General features: G+C 43.2%; 1 protein-coding gene across 2 annotated transcripts; it reads right to left on the bottom strand.

The window, feature by feature from the left end:
* Nucleotides 1-631: 631 nt before the first annotated feature.
* Nucleotides 632-18626, bottom strand: Casc3 (CASC3 exon junction complex subunit). Of its 2 annotated transcripts, none has more exons than XM_020176359.2 (14): nt 18319-18626; nt 17922-17949; nt 17467-17504; nt 9586-9744; nt 9349-9500; nt 8321-8497; nt 7240-7925; nt 5926-5990; nt 5497-5611; nt 4924-5022; nt 4452-4666; nt 3279-3401; nt 3058-3117; nt 632-2309 (listed from the first exon to the last, which is right to left on the bottom strand). In XM_020176359.2, exons 1-13 carry the CDS (start codon nt 18547-18549, stop codon nt 3094-3096), a joined length of 2112 nt encoding a protein of 703 aa, XP_020031948.2. In that variant the 5' UTR covers nt 18550-18626; the 3' UTR covers nt 632-2309; nt 3058-3093. The 2 variants fall into 2 exon arrangements, with proteins under 2 accessions (XP_020031948.2, XP_073901766.1); XM_074045665.1 differs by lacking the exon at nt 18319-18626 and adding an exon at nt 18100-18245.
* Between the last annotated feature and the right edge of the window lie 31 nt (nt 18627-18657).

Raw genomic sequence — 18657 nt, 5'->3', positions numbered from 1 at the left:
AAAGCCTTTGTAGTAAAATTCCATTCCTCTCAGAACCTGGCAGAAACAGTCAACTCAAAACTGGGAATTACACTGTTTACACCAGAGGTCCAGGTAAAGGGAAGTATAAGCCACAGTTGGTGGCCTTTTGGGGGTCCCTTACTGTACTGTACTAAGATTGAAAGAAGCCTCGCCCTTAAACTATGGTCCGTAATACCTTACTGCTGGCATCTTTGCTTTTCCAGAAAGATAGCTACCTGTACCTCCCTCTCATCCAGGATAAGGTACAGTTGTACTGACATTTTGGTGGTCATTACCTGGAGAAAGTTACTTGGGAAACAAAGGAATGAATCAGGGATACTAGGTGTTCATGGGGATAAGCAGCACCTCACTAGTTTTATCCCTGACACTTTCAATTTAACGGAGTGCATGATATCCAGGTGTACATGGCATTGTGGTTAAGAGAACTGTCAGGGAGTGCAGACACACTTAGAGCCTCACAGGAAATCCTCACCTCTCTGGCCATTTCATCAGTCTGAGCTGGCTCAATTGTGACTGCGGTTGTGACTGCGACTCTGTAAGGGACTTAGGGAGTCATTTTCCTTCCCTTACAAATCAAGACTCATGCAAAGAACTGGCAAGGGAGCCAAACTTATAGTCTAAATTTTATTATCTCCAAGTTACACTGCTGATCACAAATATGCACCCTTTAAAACAGTAACAAAAAACAACAACAGTAACACACATGGCGAAATCCTTGCAACTAAATACAGTGGACCAACAGAGACAACTGTCACAGTGTCTTAAGGTCTGGGAATCTGGGCATGCTGCCCACAGGCTTGAAGGGACATACACAGGTTTAAGGCAAAGGGAAGCCTACAAAAGGCACAACCACTAGGAAGAACCTCTTAGTTATTTCCTTCTTGGGGGTTACAACTTAAATGCCTCTCCCCCTCTCCAGCCTACACCATGATTCAAAGTGGTTAGGCCAGCTGCTGGAGAGAAGTAAGAACAGACAGTGACATTACTAGGGAGAGTGACATTACTAGGGAGAGACAATCCCATCTTCTCCCTCAGGTTCTGTAAAACAGAGACAGTGGCCAAGTTCCCCCTGGCAGACACAGTGCTAGTGCTGCAGTTAACAGGAAATTTCCGCAGAGGCGGGAGGGTAGGACAGTGCCATAGATAAGAGGACAGGAGGGAGAACCTTTGCCCAAAAGGTGACTGGCTTCCTTAGGCCTTAAGCCCAGGTACGTATCTTCTGTTTGTAAGAACAGGAGCAGAATTTGGAGAAAATAAAGTAATAATCGCTCAAATACTTGTAGCAGGAAGTTATGGAAAATAATTGCAAAGAACTACTAGCTGGATAGTATTTGCCTCTAGAGAGATGCATTGGTCCATAGCAACTGAGAAGGGGATGTGGGAGGAGGGATGGAAAAGAGAGAAGCAAGGTCCACTAATTCCACTTACCTCACCAGCTAAACTCTGAGGACTGTGTGATACATTCTCCTAAGGTGCAGAGGCTGTCACTCCACCCTCCACCCCTCCTCACAAAAGGATCAGGTTTGCCATCTTTCCCCACAGTAGAAACTGCCTCAGTAGGGGACTGAAACCCACCAGAACACAGGTACTGATGGAAGCAGATTTATAAAGCTTGTATCAAAAAGAAGGGCTCCTACTCACCCACTCTGAGCTTTTCTCCACAATGGGACACTGTACAGACAGCTCTGCTTCCACAGGGTTAGAGAAGTTAGGAGAATCCAAGTATAAAATAACAAAGGCCAATCAAAAGTGAAAGGTCAGCTATTTTTACATTTGGGTGATACATTCTCAATAATCTGGGATACAGGTAGGAATCAAAAGGGAACCCAGAGAGGCTAGCAAACCAGAATAAACTTTTTCCAGAGAGAGGGGAAGGGAGGAAGGGAGGGAGGAAAGGAGGAAGGAGAGGCAGGAAAAAAAGGAGAGAAACACTAAGAATATCAATTTAAGGAAAGCAAGCAAGCCAGGCTGTAAAAATGAACGCTTTAAGAAACAAACAGGAAAAACTTGAATTTCCTGGGAGAAAGTGAAGAAGAGCAAGAAGATACAGCTTCTGGATCTAGATGCAGAAGCCTGGGCTGTCCAGTTTCTGCTCCCCTGAGCACAGCCAGCTCAAGTGAAAAGGTGGGAGGAGGTCACCCTATTTCTCCTCTCTCCAGCAGAGCTTGTCCTGAGAGGAAGGGGTTCCACCTCCTCCAGCTGCTTGCTGGGCTACCCCAGGTCTTTGAAGCCTTCTGGGTAGTAGATGGTCTGTTGTCTTTCTCTTCTGAGTTCTTACCTCTGCTGATCTAACAAGGGATGGGAAAAGGGAGAACCACCAAAGTGTTAGCAGACCTCTGGACATTTATAAGCTTAAGAGAAGTTCACAGTTCTAAATAATGTGGGGGGTTGGTTTTTTGGTGCTGAGGCCATGTATCTACATGCATGCTAAGCACATGCTCTACCTGAACCACAACCCTGGCCCCAAATAATCTGTTTTAGTAACCTTAAAACACGAAAGCCCATAGCCAGGCATGGTGGTACATGATTGTAATCCCAGCACTCAGGAGGCTGAGTCAGGAGGACTGTGTGTTTGATACTAGCCTGGGCTACATAGTGAGATCGTGTCTCATGGTAGGGTGCCTATCTCACAAGTTCACAGCCCCAGTACCTCCCCCACGACCAAAAAAAAATTAAAAAAAACCCTAACAACCCTATCAACCCTATGACCTTTCTCATCTATGATCCAAGAACTGGCTCTTTCTATCGAAACACTTTAAGTTTATATTTCCTCTTTCCTTGATCAATTTTAGACTGTGTGCCTTTATTTTTACCATGCAGTTTCCAAAATGAAACTGTTAAGTCAACAATGGTTTCTGTTTCAATCCTGCCCAATGCATTCACAAAACAAAGGAACTGGCAAATTCTGGGACTGCCATAAACCTCGCCTGAGATGTCCCATGATTATAGAATAAAGCCTCAACTGATTTTTTTTGTTAAGCAAGTAAGCAGGAGCATTAGTTTACGAACAGGAGTCACAGTAAGGTATGCACTTACTTTGTAGGTTAGACTGAAAAATATTTCAAAACTCTATTAACTGGAACCCCTGCTTACAACCTAAAACAGAAAAAACAGGAAGGAAGGAAATTTGTTACCAGTTCATACAAAAAAAAGACTGTTTTCTACAGAAACACACCCTGAAAACCAGAGCAATTCACTGGAGAAAAGGAAAGGCCACTGATGTAGCATGCGTTGTTAAGTATTCAAACAGTTCATACCTCAGGTGGAGGGGGCTTGATAGAGACAGGCTGGGGAGTCCTTCGGGGTGGGGAGGGCTTTGGCTGCACCTGCTGCTGGGCAGGGTTATAGTAAGTCACTCCTCCATATACCTGTGATGGAGCCTGGGACCCCACAAGCCAGAAGAAAAAGATAAGAATAAATTCATCCAACCTACGACAAACAGGAGACATTATCTAGCAATAAAAACAAAGAGTATTGGAGAATTTCTACTTTTTAATCTTTAAGAAGCCTCCTCCAAAATAAAGTGTCTATTCTTTTCTGCCTTAATATGTCACTATCATGCTCTGGTTCCTGTTCTTTGTTTTTGGCAGTACTGGAGTTTCAACTCAGGGCCTCATGCTTCCTAGGCAGGTACTCTACACTTATAACCACTCCACCAGCCCTTTTCTACATTGGGTATTTTTGAAACAGTGTCTCACTTGTTTTTGCCTGAGCTGATTTGAACCTTGATCCTTCTGATCTCTGTCTCCAGAGTAGCTAGGTTATAGGTGTGTGCCACTGGTGCCCAGCTCTAGTTCCTATTCTTTATAGTACTGCTCAGCTTCCCCCAATTCCTACCATCCTAGCTGACAAATGGGAAAAGGTTGAACTCTATGGTGACATTCTAAATGCTAGATGGTGTCAATGCTGGGAGTTAAGCAGGACAAGGACAGAGTAAGTGATCCAGAGGTAGAATACTTTATGCAATTGAATAAATAGCAGATATGGCTGCCTATGATGGACCAAAAAACACTTGATGAAACTGAAGGGAATCTGTTGTGGTGGCACATGCCTGTAATCCCAGCACTTCAGAAGGCTGAAGCAGGAGGATCACAAATTCAATGCTAGCCTAGACTACATAGCAACACCCTGTTTCAAAAAATCAAGGGCTGGTGACATAGCTCAGTGGTAGAGCACTTCTCTAGCAAGTGCAAGGCTTTGTTTGATCTTGAGCCCTACAACAAAACAAAATAACTTGAAGAGAATAAACACATGATGGGCATTACATAAACTGCATTTTCAGCTCTTGACCACCAAGAGGCATCCTGGCACCACATCTAAATCAGTGGCATTGAAACGTACTCTTAAAATTGCTTTAGAACTCTCCCCATACCATATTCCTGTCTGATTTAAAGGTGTGCCTAGAAAAATCTGCTCATCAGCTATCTCACCTGTGTATTAGGGTATAGATGAGGAGGTGGTGGGGGAGGCAGTGCTCCCGGAGCATAAGGGTAACTGGGATTACCAAAGTTCATGACGCTTGTGGCAGAAAAGTAAGTAGGAGCAAGCAACTGCTGGGGTGGTGGCTGTCCTGGAGACATAGACACTGGTGGAGGGTAGAGGCCCGGATTGGGTAGAGGTGCTGGTGTCTGATGGGGATGTAAACCTGAACAAGGAAAGGAAAACAAAAACTGAAAAAGAAGCCGCCACCATTTTCATGGGATGGCTTGGCTGAACATTCAACACTAATTGCCTCAGGATGAAAGTCCGCAGGATGGATCCTAAGAGCAGTTTGCTGCTGAAGTGGCCAGGACAACCAGTCGCATAAGCTAGCAGGACAGAGCTCAAAGAGGATGGGGTTTGTGGAGCCTCCAACACACATCCTCACATACTGGAAGTATACAGCAGGAATACAAAGTTTACCTGGGTGGGGAAGGTGCATTTCTGGTTGCACAATCATGCCCTGTGGAGGCAGTGTGGCAGGGCTGTCACCATGGGTATAGATTGGTCCCTGGAACTGCACTGTAAGAAATACATCAGCAGTATTAAAATCCTCACTCTTCATATCACATGGACAAGTCTTCTTGCTTTCCAAACTCTTTAAAAGATGCTCTCAACTTTCCATGTGAAGAGAACAGCAACTAGACAATGTCTGATAACCACTATGAGAAGTCAGAATGGAAATTAAGAAGCAGCCAAGAGCTGGTAGCTCATGCCGCTAATCCTAGCCACTTAGGAGGCAGAGATCAGGAAGATCGAGATTTAAGACCAGGACAGGCAAAAAGTGAAACACTATCTCGAAAATACTCAACATAAAAAAGGGCTGGTAGAGTGGCTCAAGTGGTAGAATACCTGTCTGGGAAGCATGAGGCCCTGAGTACCATGAACCCTGAGTACCATGAAAAAAAGAAAAGAAAAGGAAATTAACAGGCAGGAGGCCAGCCTTCTTAATCTGCTTTACCCTAACAAGAAAGGTACCCCACAATAAGGACTCACATGGATCATAGTAATGTCCCTCCATGATACTGATATGCACAGGAGGAGCAGGGGGCTCTGGCACAGGTCTCTGCCGCTGAGATGAATAGCGTTTGGCTCGACCACCCTGGACACCCTGAGATAAAAAGAGAAACCTGAACATTTAAGACTTCCAGAGGGCTGACTTTTATACCAAGTCCTACCCTTCTTTAGATACTGCAAACACTTGGTACATGGTTAAGTTTTAAATATTTGCAAAATGAATTTAAAAATCAATGAAAAGTATCAATATTTGAACTTAAACTGCCTATCCCCTACATTTCTGAGACCCAAATTAAAAAACATGAATAATCAAAGGGAAAATTAGCATCAAGATCTTATCTTTGTTTAAACAGTGAACAAACCGTACTATGTAGCCCCTTCCCCATCTACCCCTCTTCCCTTTTGTACCATTTCTTCCATCCGGTTAAACTGAGGTGGAGGTCCTGCTCCCATGTGCATGTGGTTGGGCACACCTGTAATACACCAAAAAAAGTCACTGCTATAGCACACATGTACCTGAGTGGGACTCAAAAATGACCTCAGGAAAATGACAAGTTAAACATGGAGAATGTTTTTTTTTTCTTTAAAACTACCAAAATTCCTTTTAAGCCATCTGCTTATTGTCAGTAAGAGCATTTAAAAATTTGCCCTCACTGCTCTTAATACAGCAATAAAATCCTTGATCATAAAAAAAAAAAAGAATTAGGTAAAATTTTTCCTACCAAATACTTCCCTGAGCAGAAACTCTGGGAGGCTGTAATTAGCACACTACATTACTAAACATATTATAAAATCTCAGTCCAAACTTTTTCAAACAGCAACTGGACATTTTATAAATCTACTTGATAATACCCTGATCATAGAGGTCCGGACTGGACGTTTGGGAAGAGATTCCTCTCTGGCTAAAAATTACTCAGGATAAAAAGGGATGTCTACAGACTGTCTTCCAAGGATAATAAGATTATCAGTCAGAAAATGTACTCTATCCAGAGATCAACTCTTAGGTCCAGAACAGACTACACTGATTTTTGGTGTTTAAAACTCACCTCTACAAGGACTCCTTGTCCAAATGAGGATTTCCCATCTTTAAGTTTGAGCTAGATTTCAGAAACTAAAGAAAAAAAACCTCTTGATCTATTTGGTAGGACAAAGTAGAAAAGACAAAAAGGGTAACAGGTTATGTCCTACTTTATAGAACTATGATAATCTAATATGATTCCTACTAGTCACAGGTGACTACTTGAATTTTAAATAATTAGAAGCTCAATTCCTCCCTCTGGCCACATTTCAAAGTAGTCATAAACAGCAGCACTACATAAAATTCTACGGGGCAGACTGTCTGTAGAAAACTAAGGAAATTAGAAAGGCTTTCCTTCAAAGAATTATCAAAAGCTGGGCACCTGTAATCCTAGCTACTTGGAAGGCTGAGATTGGAAGGATTGCAGTTTGAGATCACAGGGCAAATAGTGATGAGACCCCATCTCCAAAAATAATCAGAGCAAAATGGACTGGAGGTGTGGCTCAAGTGGTAGAGTGCCTACTTTGCAAGCACAAAGCCCTGAGTTCAAACCACAGTCCCACCAAAAAAAAAAAAAAAAAAAAAAAGTAGGTATTTATAGATATTTGCCAGACACCACGTTCCTGAGAGGTATAAATATCATACCTTGAACCTCAATGACGGAAAGAAAAAGAAGCTAGTCACCAACCCTATACAATACCTACCTCGAATCTCCCGTGGTTGCAGAAATGAAGGCTGTCCTGGACTCCAATTCTGTTCTGATATATTCAGCTGTGCCACATCTTGTTCAAGTCCACCTGCAGCAGAGTCTACTGGAGCCTCCCAGTTCCCAGACTTAGTAGATGGAGGAGGGGAAGTTTCTGGGACTGCAGGTGCTAAGGTCAGCCCTTCAGGAGGAGGGGGCACCTCCTCCACAGCTTTCACTGCATCCCCAACTTTGGTTCTGGTTCTTCTGGCCCGGGAATAGGATTTCTTCTCAATGGGCCTATCGGGGGCTGGTGGTGCAGTGTCAGGAGCAGCAGTTGGTGCCTCTGAAGCTGCCTCTTCCTTCTCAGGATTGTCAAGCACTGGAGCATCTACTTCTGGAGATGGATCTCGCACAGAAGTCTGCTCTAGGCGCCGTGACCGGTAGCTAGCATCATATTTAACATTCTCACCAGACCGGCCACCATGCTGCCCACCAGCATCCACAGGCCTAAAACCAGTACGACCTTCCTTGAAGCCCCCAGATCGAGAATAATTCCTGGGTGCAGACATGCGGCCAGTACCCGCTGCATTCCTGTTAATAAATGTTCTTGGTGGAAGGGTAACCCCAGAACCCTGGTGGCGATGGGACTTGTTTGATCGCTCACCAATCCAGTTTGGATCTCTTTGTGGAGGACTCCCATATCTAAAAAAGTGGAATAGAGAAATTAAGAAAAGAAGAGGTTAGACTGCTTTCCTCCAATCCCTTTCACATGGGAGTCTCTACTCTTTCTTCTCCATTAATAAAACTCTGCGGTGGGCTGGTGGAGTGGCTCGAGCAGTAAAGGCACCTGCCTAGCAAGCATGAGACTCTGAATTTAAACCCCAGTGCAGCCAAAAAACCCAATCAAACAAAAAACTCTGTGGCTTTGCACCTCAAAAAAAAACAACAAAAAAAAAAACCCACTACAGACATAAACTGAATGTCAGGGAGACATCCCATATTCCTTACCTGTTTACTTACAGGCTGGAAAGGCATTTAGAAAAACAGGGGAGTTCTTTCTAAAAATATCAATTATCTAGGTCCCAAATTTTCCTCACCGGGGTTTCCGGATTCTTCGAGGTTTGATATCATCAGGATTGTGAGCTGAACGGATGTCATAGCCATAAAGAGCAATGAGCTCCTGTCGGGACTTGGGGGCCTGCTCATCTTCACGGAACTTGTCGTGTTCCCAGCGACCCTCATCCTTCCAAAGCTTTCGCTGACGCCCCTTGGGTCTGGACAAAATTAAGGAAAGTGTTTTGAGCCATCAATACTGTGGAACACCTCCTCTCTCCTAAAAGGCAGTCTGTGGATTAAAGGCAAAAGTGTGATGCTTAAGAGAAGATGCGGCCAGCCCCAGTGGCTCACACCTGTAATCCTAGTTACTTGGGAGGATGAGATCTGGAGGATTGTGGTTTGAGGTCAGCCCATGCCAATAGTTTAGGAGACCCCATCTCCAAATTAACCAGAGCAAAATGGACTGGAGGTATGGCTCAAGCGGTAAAGTGCCTGCTTTTCAAGCACAAAGCCCTGGGTTCAAACCAAAGTCCCACCAAAAAGAAAGGGAAGGGGGAAGAAGAAGAAAGAGAGAAGGAAAAAGAAAGGAAGGGAAGGAAGGAGAATGGATACTGGAAGCAGACTACCCTGGGTCTGAACCTTAGCTTTCCCACCAAGTTACCATTTTTCTTTTTTTCCAACTAGGCACTAAATATTCTTTCTTTATGTTTTTTGAGGCACTGGAGCTTGAACTCAGGGCCTTCACCTTGAGGCACTCCACCAGTCCTATTTTTGTGAAGGATTTTCAAGATAAGGTCTCAAGGAACTATTTGCCCAGGCTGGCTTTGAACCTTGATCCTCATGACCTCTACCTCCTCAGTAGCTAGGATTATAGGCATGAGCCACCAGAGCCCAGCTAGGCACCAAATATTTTAAGCCTCATTTTCCTCATGTGTACAGAAGGAATAATATGCTTACCTTAAAAAGTTGTGAATAGTAAATGAGACACTATCAGCAAAGTACTTAGCAAAGCATCTGACATACAGTAAGCACTAAATACAAGCTAGACAGCAGCAGCAGCAAGTATTACCTGACTTCCTCCTCCTGAGTTTGCCCTCGAAGATCATGTTCAAAGAAGAGCCCTTTTCGGGGTATGTATGCTGGATTTTTCCGATCTTCATCATCATCCAAGTGCTTAGGGCCCTTTTTACCCACTTTGTTCTCCACAGGTTCTGTGCTCTCCTGAAGGAAGACAAGGGACTCTTTACTCCTCCAACATTGAAAGCCCCATTCCAATCCCCAATGGACGACTGTGTTGTGTACTGACCTGTCCATCCCCACTTTGCCTTTCTCCAGTCACAGTGCCTTTAGTTTCAGGTTTTTCTTCTCCCTTCTCTTCTTTTGCTGAAGAATTAGCAGCATCATTAGCTTCTGATTTCAGCTCTACTTTGGAGTTTTCTTCTTCACTGTATTCACCTTCTTCACCCTGAAGAAAAGTTTCCTTATCAGCTACAGAGGTTAGGATCAGAATGGTTCTATTTTTTATTCTTTTGGACACATTTTCTGACAAACTTTTACTACAATGTAAGAATTAAAGGCAATGTTGGGTATCAGTGGCTTACATCTATAATCCTAGCTACTCAGGAGGCAGAGATCTGGAGGATTAAGGTTCAAAACCAGCCCTGGGCAGATAGTTTGAAAAATCTATCACAAGAAAAGGGCTGGCAGAGAGGTTCAAGCAGTTAAGAGCGCCTGCCTAGCAAGCATGAGGCCCTGAGTTTAAACTCCAGTGCCGAAAAACAAAAAAAAAGAATTAAGAGCAAATAGGCTGGTGGTATGGTTCAAGTAGTAGAGCCCCTACCTAGCAAGTAAGTGGCCATGAGTTCAATCTCCAGTACCATCACAAAAAAAAAGAATTAAAAGCAAGCACTATGGGGGACTGGGTATATAGCTCATTGCTAGCGTGCTTGCCTTAGCATGGTAAGGCTCTGGGCTGGATCCCCGGCAACAGGCATGCACTCAAAAAAAGAGCATGTCAATATTGTTACCCAAAACTCTAGAGGATAAAGGCACTGCAAAACATACATACATACAAACATACATACACATGCATTATGCATGCACACAAAAATTTCCATATAGATACTCCAGGAATATATATAAAGAATTGTTAACAGTGGCAGCCCAAGGTAGGACCCAGGGAATATAGCATCTGACAAACAGAAAGAGTTTAATCTTTGTTGACAATTTCTTTCCTTTTCCATGAACTTACATATGCAGTACCTACTAACCAGTAACTTAAATTGTGAAGTTTTAACTCAAAATGAAATAGCAGGGCTGGGAATGTAGCTCAATGGGTATTTGCCTAGCATGCATGAGGCTCTTGGTTCAATCCCCAGTACTGCCAAAAAAGGAAAAATGTATTAGAGCACATACCATCTTTTAGATTATGTAATTAGGTGCAAAGCACACATATGCAATCCTGAGTTCAAGGTCAGTCTAGGTAATCACAATTTTAAAAAGATTATGTAGGTTCCCTTTTAGTCTAAGATCTAAAATTTTCAGGACAGCATCCAGACTGAGAAAACAAAGACACAATAGCTCTATATTCAACAGTTTAAAATACATTCACTTGGCTGGAGGCATGGCTCAAGTTGGTGGAGCACTTGCCTAGCAACCATGAGGCCAAATTCATACCCCAATACTGGGGGGAAAAAAAGAAAAGAAAACAGTCACCTTTTTTTTGGGTGGTTCTGGATTTTGAACTCAGGCAGGCGGATGCTCTACCACTTAAGCCACAGCTCCCAGCCCTTTTTGCTTTAGTTATTTTTCAGGTAGGATCTCACTTTGGCTTGGACCAGCTGGGACCGTGATCTTCCAACTTAAGCCTCCTGTATCACTGGGATGACAGATGTGCACTAGCTTTTTTGTTCAGATGGTATTTTGCTAACTTTTTGACTGAGCAGCCTCAAATGGCAAACCTTGATCCTCCCAATCTCTGCCTCCTGAGTAGCTGGGATTACAGCTATGAGCCACCATACCTGGCTTAAGTTCATATTAATTCACTTACATTTAAAAATAGTACCTTAAAGTACGATATTTATGTTTATTCTATAGCTGAGAGTTAATAGATTTGTACATTTCTTATAATGATTCCATGGTTTCTCAAGGCACTATAAGTTGGGTATAGTGACTTACAGGATTTTTTTGTTGCTTTTTGGTGCTGGGGATTGAATCCAGAGCCTGGCAGGCACACACTCTATACCACTGAGCTACAACCCCAACACTATGACTTACATTTTTTTCCCTTGGTACTGGGATCAAATCCAGGGCCTTGGTATGCTAGGCAAGACTCTGCCACTGAGCTACATTTCTAGCCTTCATGACTTACATTTTTGATATCCACAATGAGTACTAACTTTTCTGTAGCATGATATTCCCAGAGGCAATTACTCTATCCACAATCATATTATAAAATTACAAAAATTGTGACCTGGAAAATCTAAGAAAACTTGTTTAGGAATGAAAAAAATATAAAGCAGAAGTGCTCTCTCTCCTCTCCATTATCTTTTCCTGTAACCACATCAAAATTGGATAATCTGGTCCTGACAGAGAGTGGTTAAGTCTCTCTAGAGGAGGATCATTAGACCATTCCTCTAAACAGAAGTCGCCAGAACAGAACAAAAAAATGGAGGTGTGGCTAGCTCTAGGTATGGAAAAGCAGCAGCTAAGGCTCTGAGAAGAAACTGGCTTAACAGTAACTCTCCTCTCCGTCTTCTCCAGGTCTGGACCTAAGGAGGCAGAATCACAGATTAGAGAAGTAGGATTAGAGACCTACAATGACACAAAGAAATGGGCTTGTGAAGAGGTAGACTAATCCCCAAATGTGGGTTACCTCTGCCACCTGGTAGATATGTGTACACTGGTCTCTTTCCTACTGGGTCTGGCCCTTGACTTGAACTAGGCTGCCCTCTCACTTCAGACCCAAACAAAATACAAACAAAACAACAGGGGACATAGCTCAAGAGGAGAAACACACTTGCCTAGCAGACTTGAGACTCTGGTTTCAATTCCCAGAGACAGAGAGACACACACACATCTGTATCTACATCTATCTAGCTACCAACCTATCTATCTATATCGAAGACCTAAACATAAGAGATAAAAATCATAAAATCCTTGGAAAATACAGAGTAAACTTTTATGGCTTTGAGATTGGCAAAGGGTTCATAGTTATAGTACCAAAAGCACAAGCAGCGAAAGAAAAAAAAACAAGTTAAGCTGGTCTTGATCAAAATTAAACCTCTGTGATTGAAAGAACATCCATAGAATGGGGAAAAAAATTTAGAAAATCACATTGATAAGTGACATATATTGAAAATATATAAAGAACTCTTATAACTCAGTAAGACAACATAACTAAAATATAAGCAAGTCATCTGAAGTGTTGTTTGTTTGGAGGTACTGGGTTTTGAACTTGGAACCTCATGCTTGCTAGGCAGGCACTCTACCACTGTGCCCCCAGCCCTATTTTGCTTTAGTTATTTTTTAGGTAGGGTCTTCCACTTTTGCCAGGGGCTGGCCTCACTGCAATCTTCCTACTTATGCTTCCCGAATAGCTGGGATAAGAGGCTTGGGCCACCATACCAGGCTTACTTTGTTGAGATGGAGTCTTGCTAACCTTTGGGCCCAGATGGCCTGGATCACTTCATGAGTAGCTGGGATTGCACCCTGCCCAGCCTGAAGAGTCATTTCTCCAAGGAAGATACACAAATAAACAGTAAGCACACACACAAATCCTCAATATCGTCATCAGAGAAGTGCAAATCAGAATGAGATAGGTCTTCACATCTAATAGGATGTTCAGAATAAAAAAAATAAAACATGTATCAGACAGTAAGTACTGTGGAAGAAGTGGAAAAACTGGAACCCTTATGTACTGCTGGTGGGAATATAAAATGGTGCAGCCACTTTGGAAAACTGGCAGTTCCTCAAACAATTAAACATGGAGTTATCACAACTCAGCAACTTCCATTCTTCGGTATACACTCAAGAGAAGTAAAACACGTGTCCACAAAGAACCTTACACGCTAATGTTTATAGCAGCATTATTAATAGCCAAAAGATGGAAACAGCCCACTGATAAATGTATAATGAAAATGTGTACATATATACGTATGTACACACACACAATGGATATCAATCAACCTTAAAGTATCTTGGCAAGCATGGTTGTTCATGCCTGTGATCCCAATTACTTGGGAGGTGATCAGGAGGACCACAGTTGAGGCTGCCCAGGCAAAAAGTGAGAATCCATCCCAAAAAAAATAAGCAAGCATGGTGGTACACACCTGCAATCCCAGATTCCTAGGACAAGTAGGAGAACTGAGGTCTACCTGGGCTGGTGTAGGCATAAACTTGAGACCCTATTCAAAAAATAACTAAAGCAAAAAGGGATGGGGATGTGGCTCAAATAGTAGAGTATCCATCTATCAAGCCTGAGGCCCTGAGTTCAAACCCCAATACTACCAAAACAAAACAAAACAAAACAAAAAACCAATCTTGTTATTTGCAACAGCATGGATGGACCTAGAGGACATTATGCTAAATGAAGTAAGACACAAAATACTGCATGATCTTATTCATAAGTAGAATCTGATGAAGTCAAGCTCAGAAAGGTAGGTGCCAGGGCACCTGAGACATTAGGGAAAAATAGGTGAGATTTGGATCAAAGGCTATTTAGGAATACAGTTTAAGATTAACTATAGATAGTTGTAAGATTAACTTTTTGCCTAGGTGACCTCAAACTCAATTCTCCTGATCTTCACTTCCTGAATACCTGGGATTACAGGTCCAGGGTTTCGTTTCTTTTTATTATTTTTTTGGTGGTGCTGGGTTTTAAAGTCAGTGCCTCATGCTTGCTAGGCAGACACTCTACCACTTGAGCCACTCCACCAGCCCTTTTTGTATAAGGTTTTTTCAAGATAAAGTCTTGCAAACTGTTTGCCCAGGCTGGTTTCGAATTGCAGTCCTCCAGATCTCTGCCTCCTGAGTAGCCAGAATTACAGGCATGAGCCATCAGCGCCCAGCTGAATAAAGCTGTTTTTTTTCAAAAAAAGCTGCTTGTTCTTCCTGTTCTGTTATTCCCTTACTCTCATCTCCAACTTTTTTTCTTCTTTTTGGTGGTACTGGAGTTTGAACTCAGTGCCTCACTTACTAGGCAGGCACTCTACAACCTGAGCCACTCCACCAGCCCTTTTTTGTGTTGATTATTTTCCAGATAGGGTCTTGCAAACTATTTTCCCAAGCTGGCTTGGAACAGCAATCCTCATCATCTCTGCCCCCTAAGTAGTTAGGATTACAGGCATGTCATCCCAACTTTTTAAGACATCCACTTTCTTGACTCTTTAACTTTCTATCATCCAGTCCTTTCTCACATTGACTTTTGTCCTGTCTAGACACCAGGGTTCACTCATTTCAATAACTACTAGTAACATCCTTTAATTCCTTGCCAGGACCCTGGGCTTGGGTGCTAGATCAACCCAAGAGTTGCTTTCTCTAGGCCTACAATAAACTATTCCATCAATGAAGGAGGTTACACACATACCTTTCGCAGGTCAGTGCCACCTCCAATCTCAACTACTCAAATCTCATTTAGTCTCACAATGTCTATTCCTCTTGCCTTCCACCAACTCCTTTTTTTTTTTTTTAATTTGTTTACCTTTTAATACAGGCAGGCACCAGTGTCTTATACCTGTAATCCTAGCTACTCAGGAGGCAGAGATTAGGAGCATTGTGGTTAGAAGCCAGTCCACACAAATAATTCATGAGACCCTATCTGAAAAATACCCAACACAAAAAAGGGCTGGCAGAGTGGCTCAAGTGGTAGACTGCCTGCCTGAAAGGCCCTGAGTTCAATTCCCAGGTACTTCCACAAAATAAAAAAAAGAAAAAAATCAGTAAAAGACAGTAAGACAATTTTTAAAAATGCAGGATTAACATCCAGATTGAGAAATCAAGAGGACTATTTCCTCCTAAGTCATTGAGTCATTGTCCAGACAACTCTTGAGAAATTGTAGGAATATGCAGGGGCAGACACAAGGCAGAGCCTCATCTAAAACACTGAAGAAAGAGACATCATGGTGCAAAGCACTGTGCTCCCCTACACCACTTGGAAAGAGCACAGGGAGAGGGACCTCCTGGAGTATCCACACTGGACCAATCCCATTTCTTAAAGCAGATGTCTTTCCTTCTGCTTCACAAAGGTAAAGAAAGGAACACCAGCTTCCTTCTCACATCTCCATAAATGCAATGAAAGAGTTTTCTTGTCTGATTGCTATTTTCTTCTCATGTACTCAGTTAAACATCAGTACACGTATCCACTACCTCTTTTCTTTCCCTTTCTACTTGCTTCTTCAATCTTTTTGTTGTTGTTTTAATTTACTTTCTGGAGGCTCTGGAGAATCAGATTTCTGTTTATTTGGTTTATTGCTGAATTCAATTTCATGTGGTTGCAGAACTGAGGCCTCTATATCTTTGTTGGCTATTGGATGGGTGCTGCCTTCAGCTCCTAGCGATCCCTTTGCAGTCCCACCCATCACAACCCTGCATCTCTGAACCAGCAATGGGGTAATAAACAGCCATGTCACACTGCTCTACCGGAGTCTTCTGACCGTGTCTTCTTCTGTTACGTCAATCTTTAACCAAACTTGAGAGCCATCCCCAATTTAAAAAAAAAAAAAAAAAAAAAATCACCTTTTAACCTCAAAGCATTCTTTTCAGCTCTCTAACCTCCCTTTCATGGTTGTTTCTTTAAAAGTTTTCTTGGAGGATCTGGGGGAAAAGGTAGCAACGTATTTTTTGTTGTGCAGTACAGCGAATTTGATCCAAGGCCTCGCACATGCTAAGAAAGTGCTCTTCCACCCATGTGTATCCCCAGCCCTTTTAAAATCTTATTGAGCAAAACCTCAGTGCTCACGCCTATAATTCTAACTACTCAGGACGCTGAGATCAGGAGGATCACAGTTTGAAGCCAGCCTGAGGCAAACTGACTCTATCTTGAAACAACCCATCACAAAAAAAGAAAAGGGGCCGGCAGAATGGTTAAAGTAAATGTGAGGCCAAAAAACAAAAACAAAAAATCTTATTGAGACAATAAAATTCTGTTGCCAAGTGGGTCTTAAACTTTCAACCTCCTTCCTCAGCCTCCCAAGTGCTGGGACTAAAGGTGTGTACCCCCACACCCAGCCTCAGCAGCATAGCTTTTGATCTTTCTTCAAATCTCCACATGGAACAACTTAGCTTCTGAACAGCAAAACCAGAATCCTATGGACAACACTTACAACAAAACTGTTACAAGGTATCTCCTAAACTTCAAAATATAACAAAGCACCAGCCTGGCATGGAGGCTCACCCCTGTAATTCTAGCTACTCAGGAAGCAAATTGTTGGTGATACCCTATCTTGAAAATAACCAACACAAACCAGGGAGGGCGGAATGGCTCAAGTACAAGATCACCTGCCAAGTAAACATGAAGGTCCTGAGTTCAAACCTCAGTACTGAAAAAAAAAGAAGCATACCCCTTGTGAACTCAGAGACTCAGAAATTTGCCCTGAAGGAGATGGGAACTCCAGATAACGTACATTGGTACCAGGTTCAACAAAGCTATACAAGCCAAAGAAATAAGGAATGTCCCAATCGTACTGGGACATTATAACGAAGATGCAGATTCACCAAACAAGCTGTGTACTTTGGTAACCAATTTCACTGTTACCACATTCAAAAATCTATAGTCAGTGTGGATGAGAACTAACTGCTGAGTGAAAATAAAGTTGTAAAACTGCAAAACAACAACAACAACAGAAACCCTGGTCACTGATGGCTGACGCCTGTAATCCTAACTACTTGGGAGGCTGAGATCTGGAAGGCGAAGGTTCAAAGCCAGTCTAGTCAAATAATTTGGGAGATGCCATCTCCAAAATAACCAGGACAAAATGGACTGGAGATGTGTGGCTCAAGCAGTAGAGTGCCTGCCTTGCAAGTAAGAAGGCCTGAGTTCAAACCCCAGTCCCATTAAAAAATACCAGAACGCTCAAGAGGAGAAGCATATAGGTCATGGTATTTTCCCACCATAAATATGTACATGTTTTTAAAACATTAAGACATTTTCTGACTTACACCGCAAGGAAAAAGAATCTATCACACTCACTTCTGAGTCTTCTGCACTTTCATAATCCGAGAGAACAGCTGAAATAAAATAGAAATATGTGAGGGGGGAAAAAAAGGCAATAGAAATTATTATGATATTCATAACTGCCTATAACTAATCAAGCTAAGACTCTCTCTTAATTCTTTTTTTCCTTTCTTTTATTTTATCGTTTTTATATTTACTTACACACAACGTGTATACATTGTTTGTGCCACCTCTCCCCCCACCCCTCACTTAATTCTGGTATCAACTTATAAAGTCCCCATTCATAGGGGTGAGACAGTGACCTGCTCAAGACCACACTGACAAAAATCTATGCTCTTAATCACTCGGTTACAAAAGGCCACTCTCTGTCACCTCCCTCAAATCCATAACAATATGAGAGAATGGAAAGAGATGGCCTGAGTTGATGTACAAAAAAACATGTCATGATGAGGTTAAGCGATGGTACTCACCATCACCTTCCATGCCATCTTCACTCTCCTGAAGGGAAGCAGAAGATATGGGTTAGCTCTGTGATTTCCACAAGTGGGGAACCCAATAAAGAAATATGGGGGAAGAGCTAAAGACAACACAAAATGGTCGAATAAGGAGATGAACAAGTAGTATCTGAAGGAGGCCCGGTCTCTGCACCTGCTCCAATTTCTGAATAAACATCTGCTGTCCATCTGCAGCAGCTTTGCTCTCCTCTCAGAAACCCTCAGCCCCTCCAGTCCCTTGGGGCTCCAGATGGACGCACACTTGCTGTGGGGGTGAGTGACTCTTGTCTTTGCAAACAAAATACGCCCCAACATCTCTCACCGCCTACACCCCGCCCCCGGCCGGCTCGCCGCCCCGCCTGCGCGCACTCACACACTCGGACTCCTCGGCGCTCTTGGCGCCCCCGCTCTCCACCCGCCGCAGATGAAGGGCCCCGGCGCGGCCGCCGCGCTGGGAAGGCAAAGAACCGCTACCGCCGCCTCCAGCGCTCCCGCTGCAGCTTCCTCCGCCCCGCCCCGGGGAGCCACCGCTGTCGGAGCCCGAAGCACCGGACTCCTCGTCCTCCGTGTCCTGCGAAGCGCGCTGCCGCCGCCGGTCCGCCATTTTACGGAGAACCGCCACCGCCGGCTAGCTCCTTACGCACCACGCCCGTCGTAGAGGCTGCCGGGAGGCTCAAGAGCTAGTCCCATCATGCTTCAGGAGCAGCGCCCG

The sequence above is a fragment of the Castor canadensis genome, chromosome 11 (assembly GCF_047511655.1).
Source record: "Castor canadensis chromosome 11, mCasCan1.hap1v2, whole genome shotgun sequence".
In the NCBI taxonomy this organism is placed as follows: Eukaryota; Metazoa; Chordata; class Mammalia; order Rodentia; family Castoridae; genus Castor; species Castor canadensis.
Note: the sequence above shows the minus strand (reverse complement) of the source record. Positions and strands in the feature narration are given on the sequence as shown.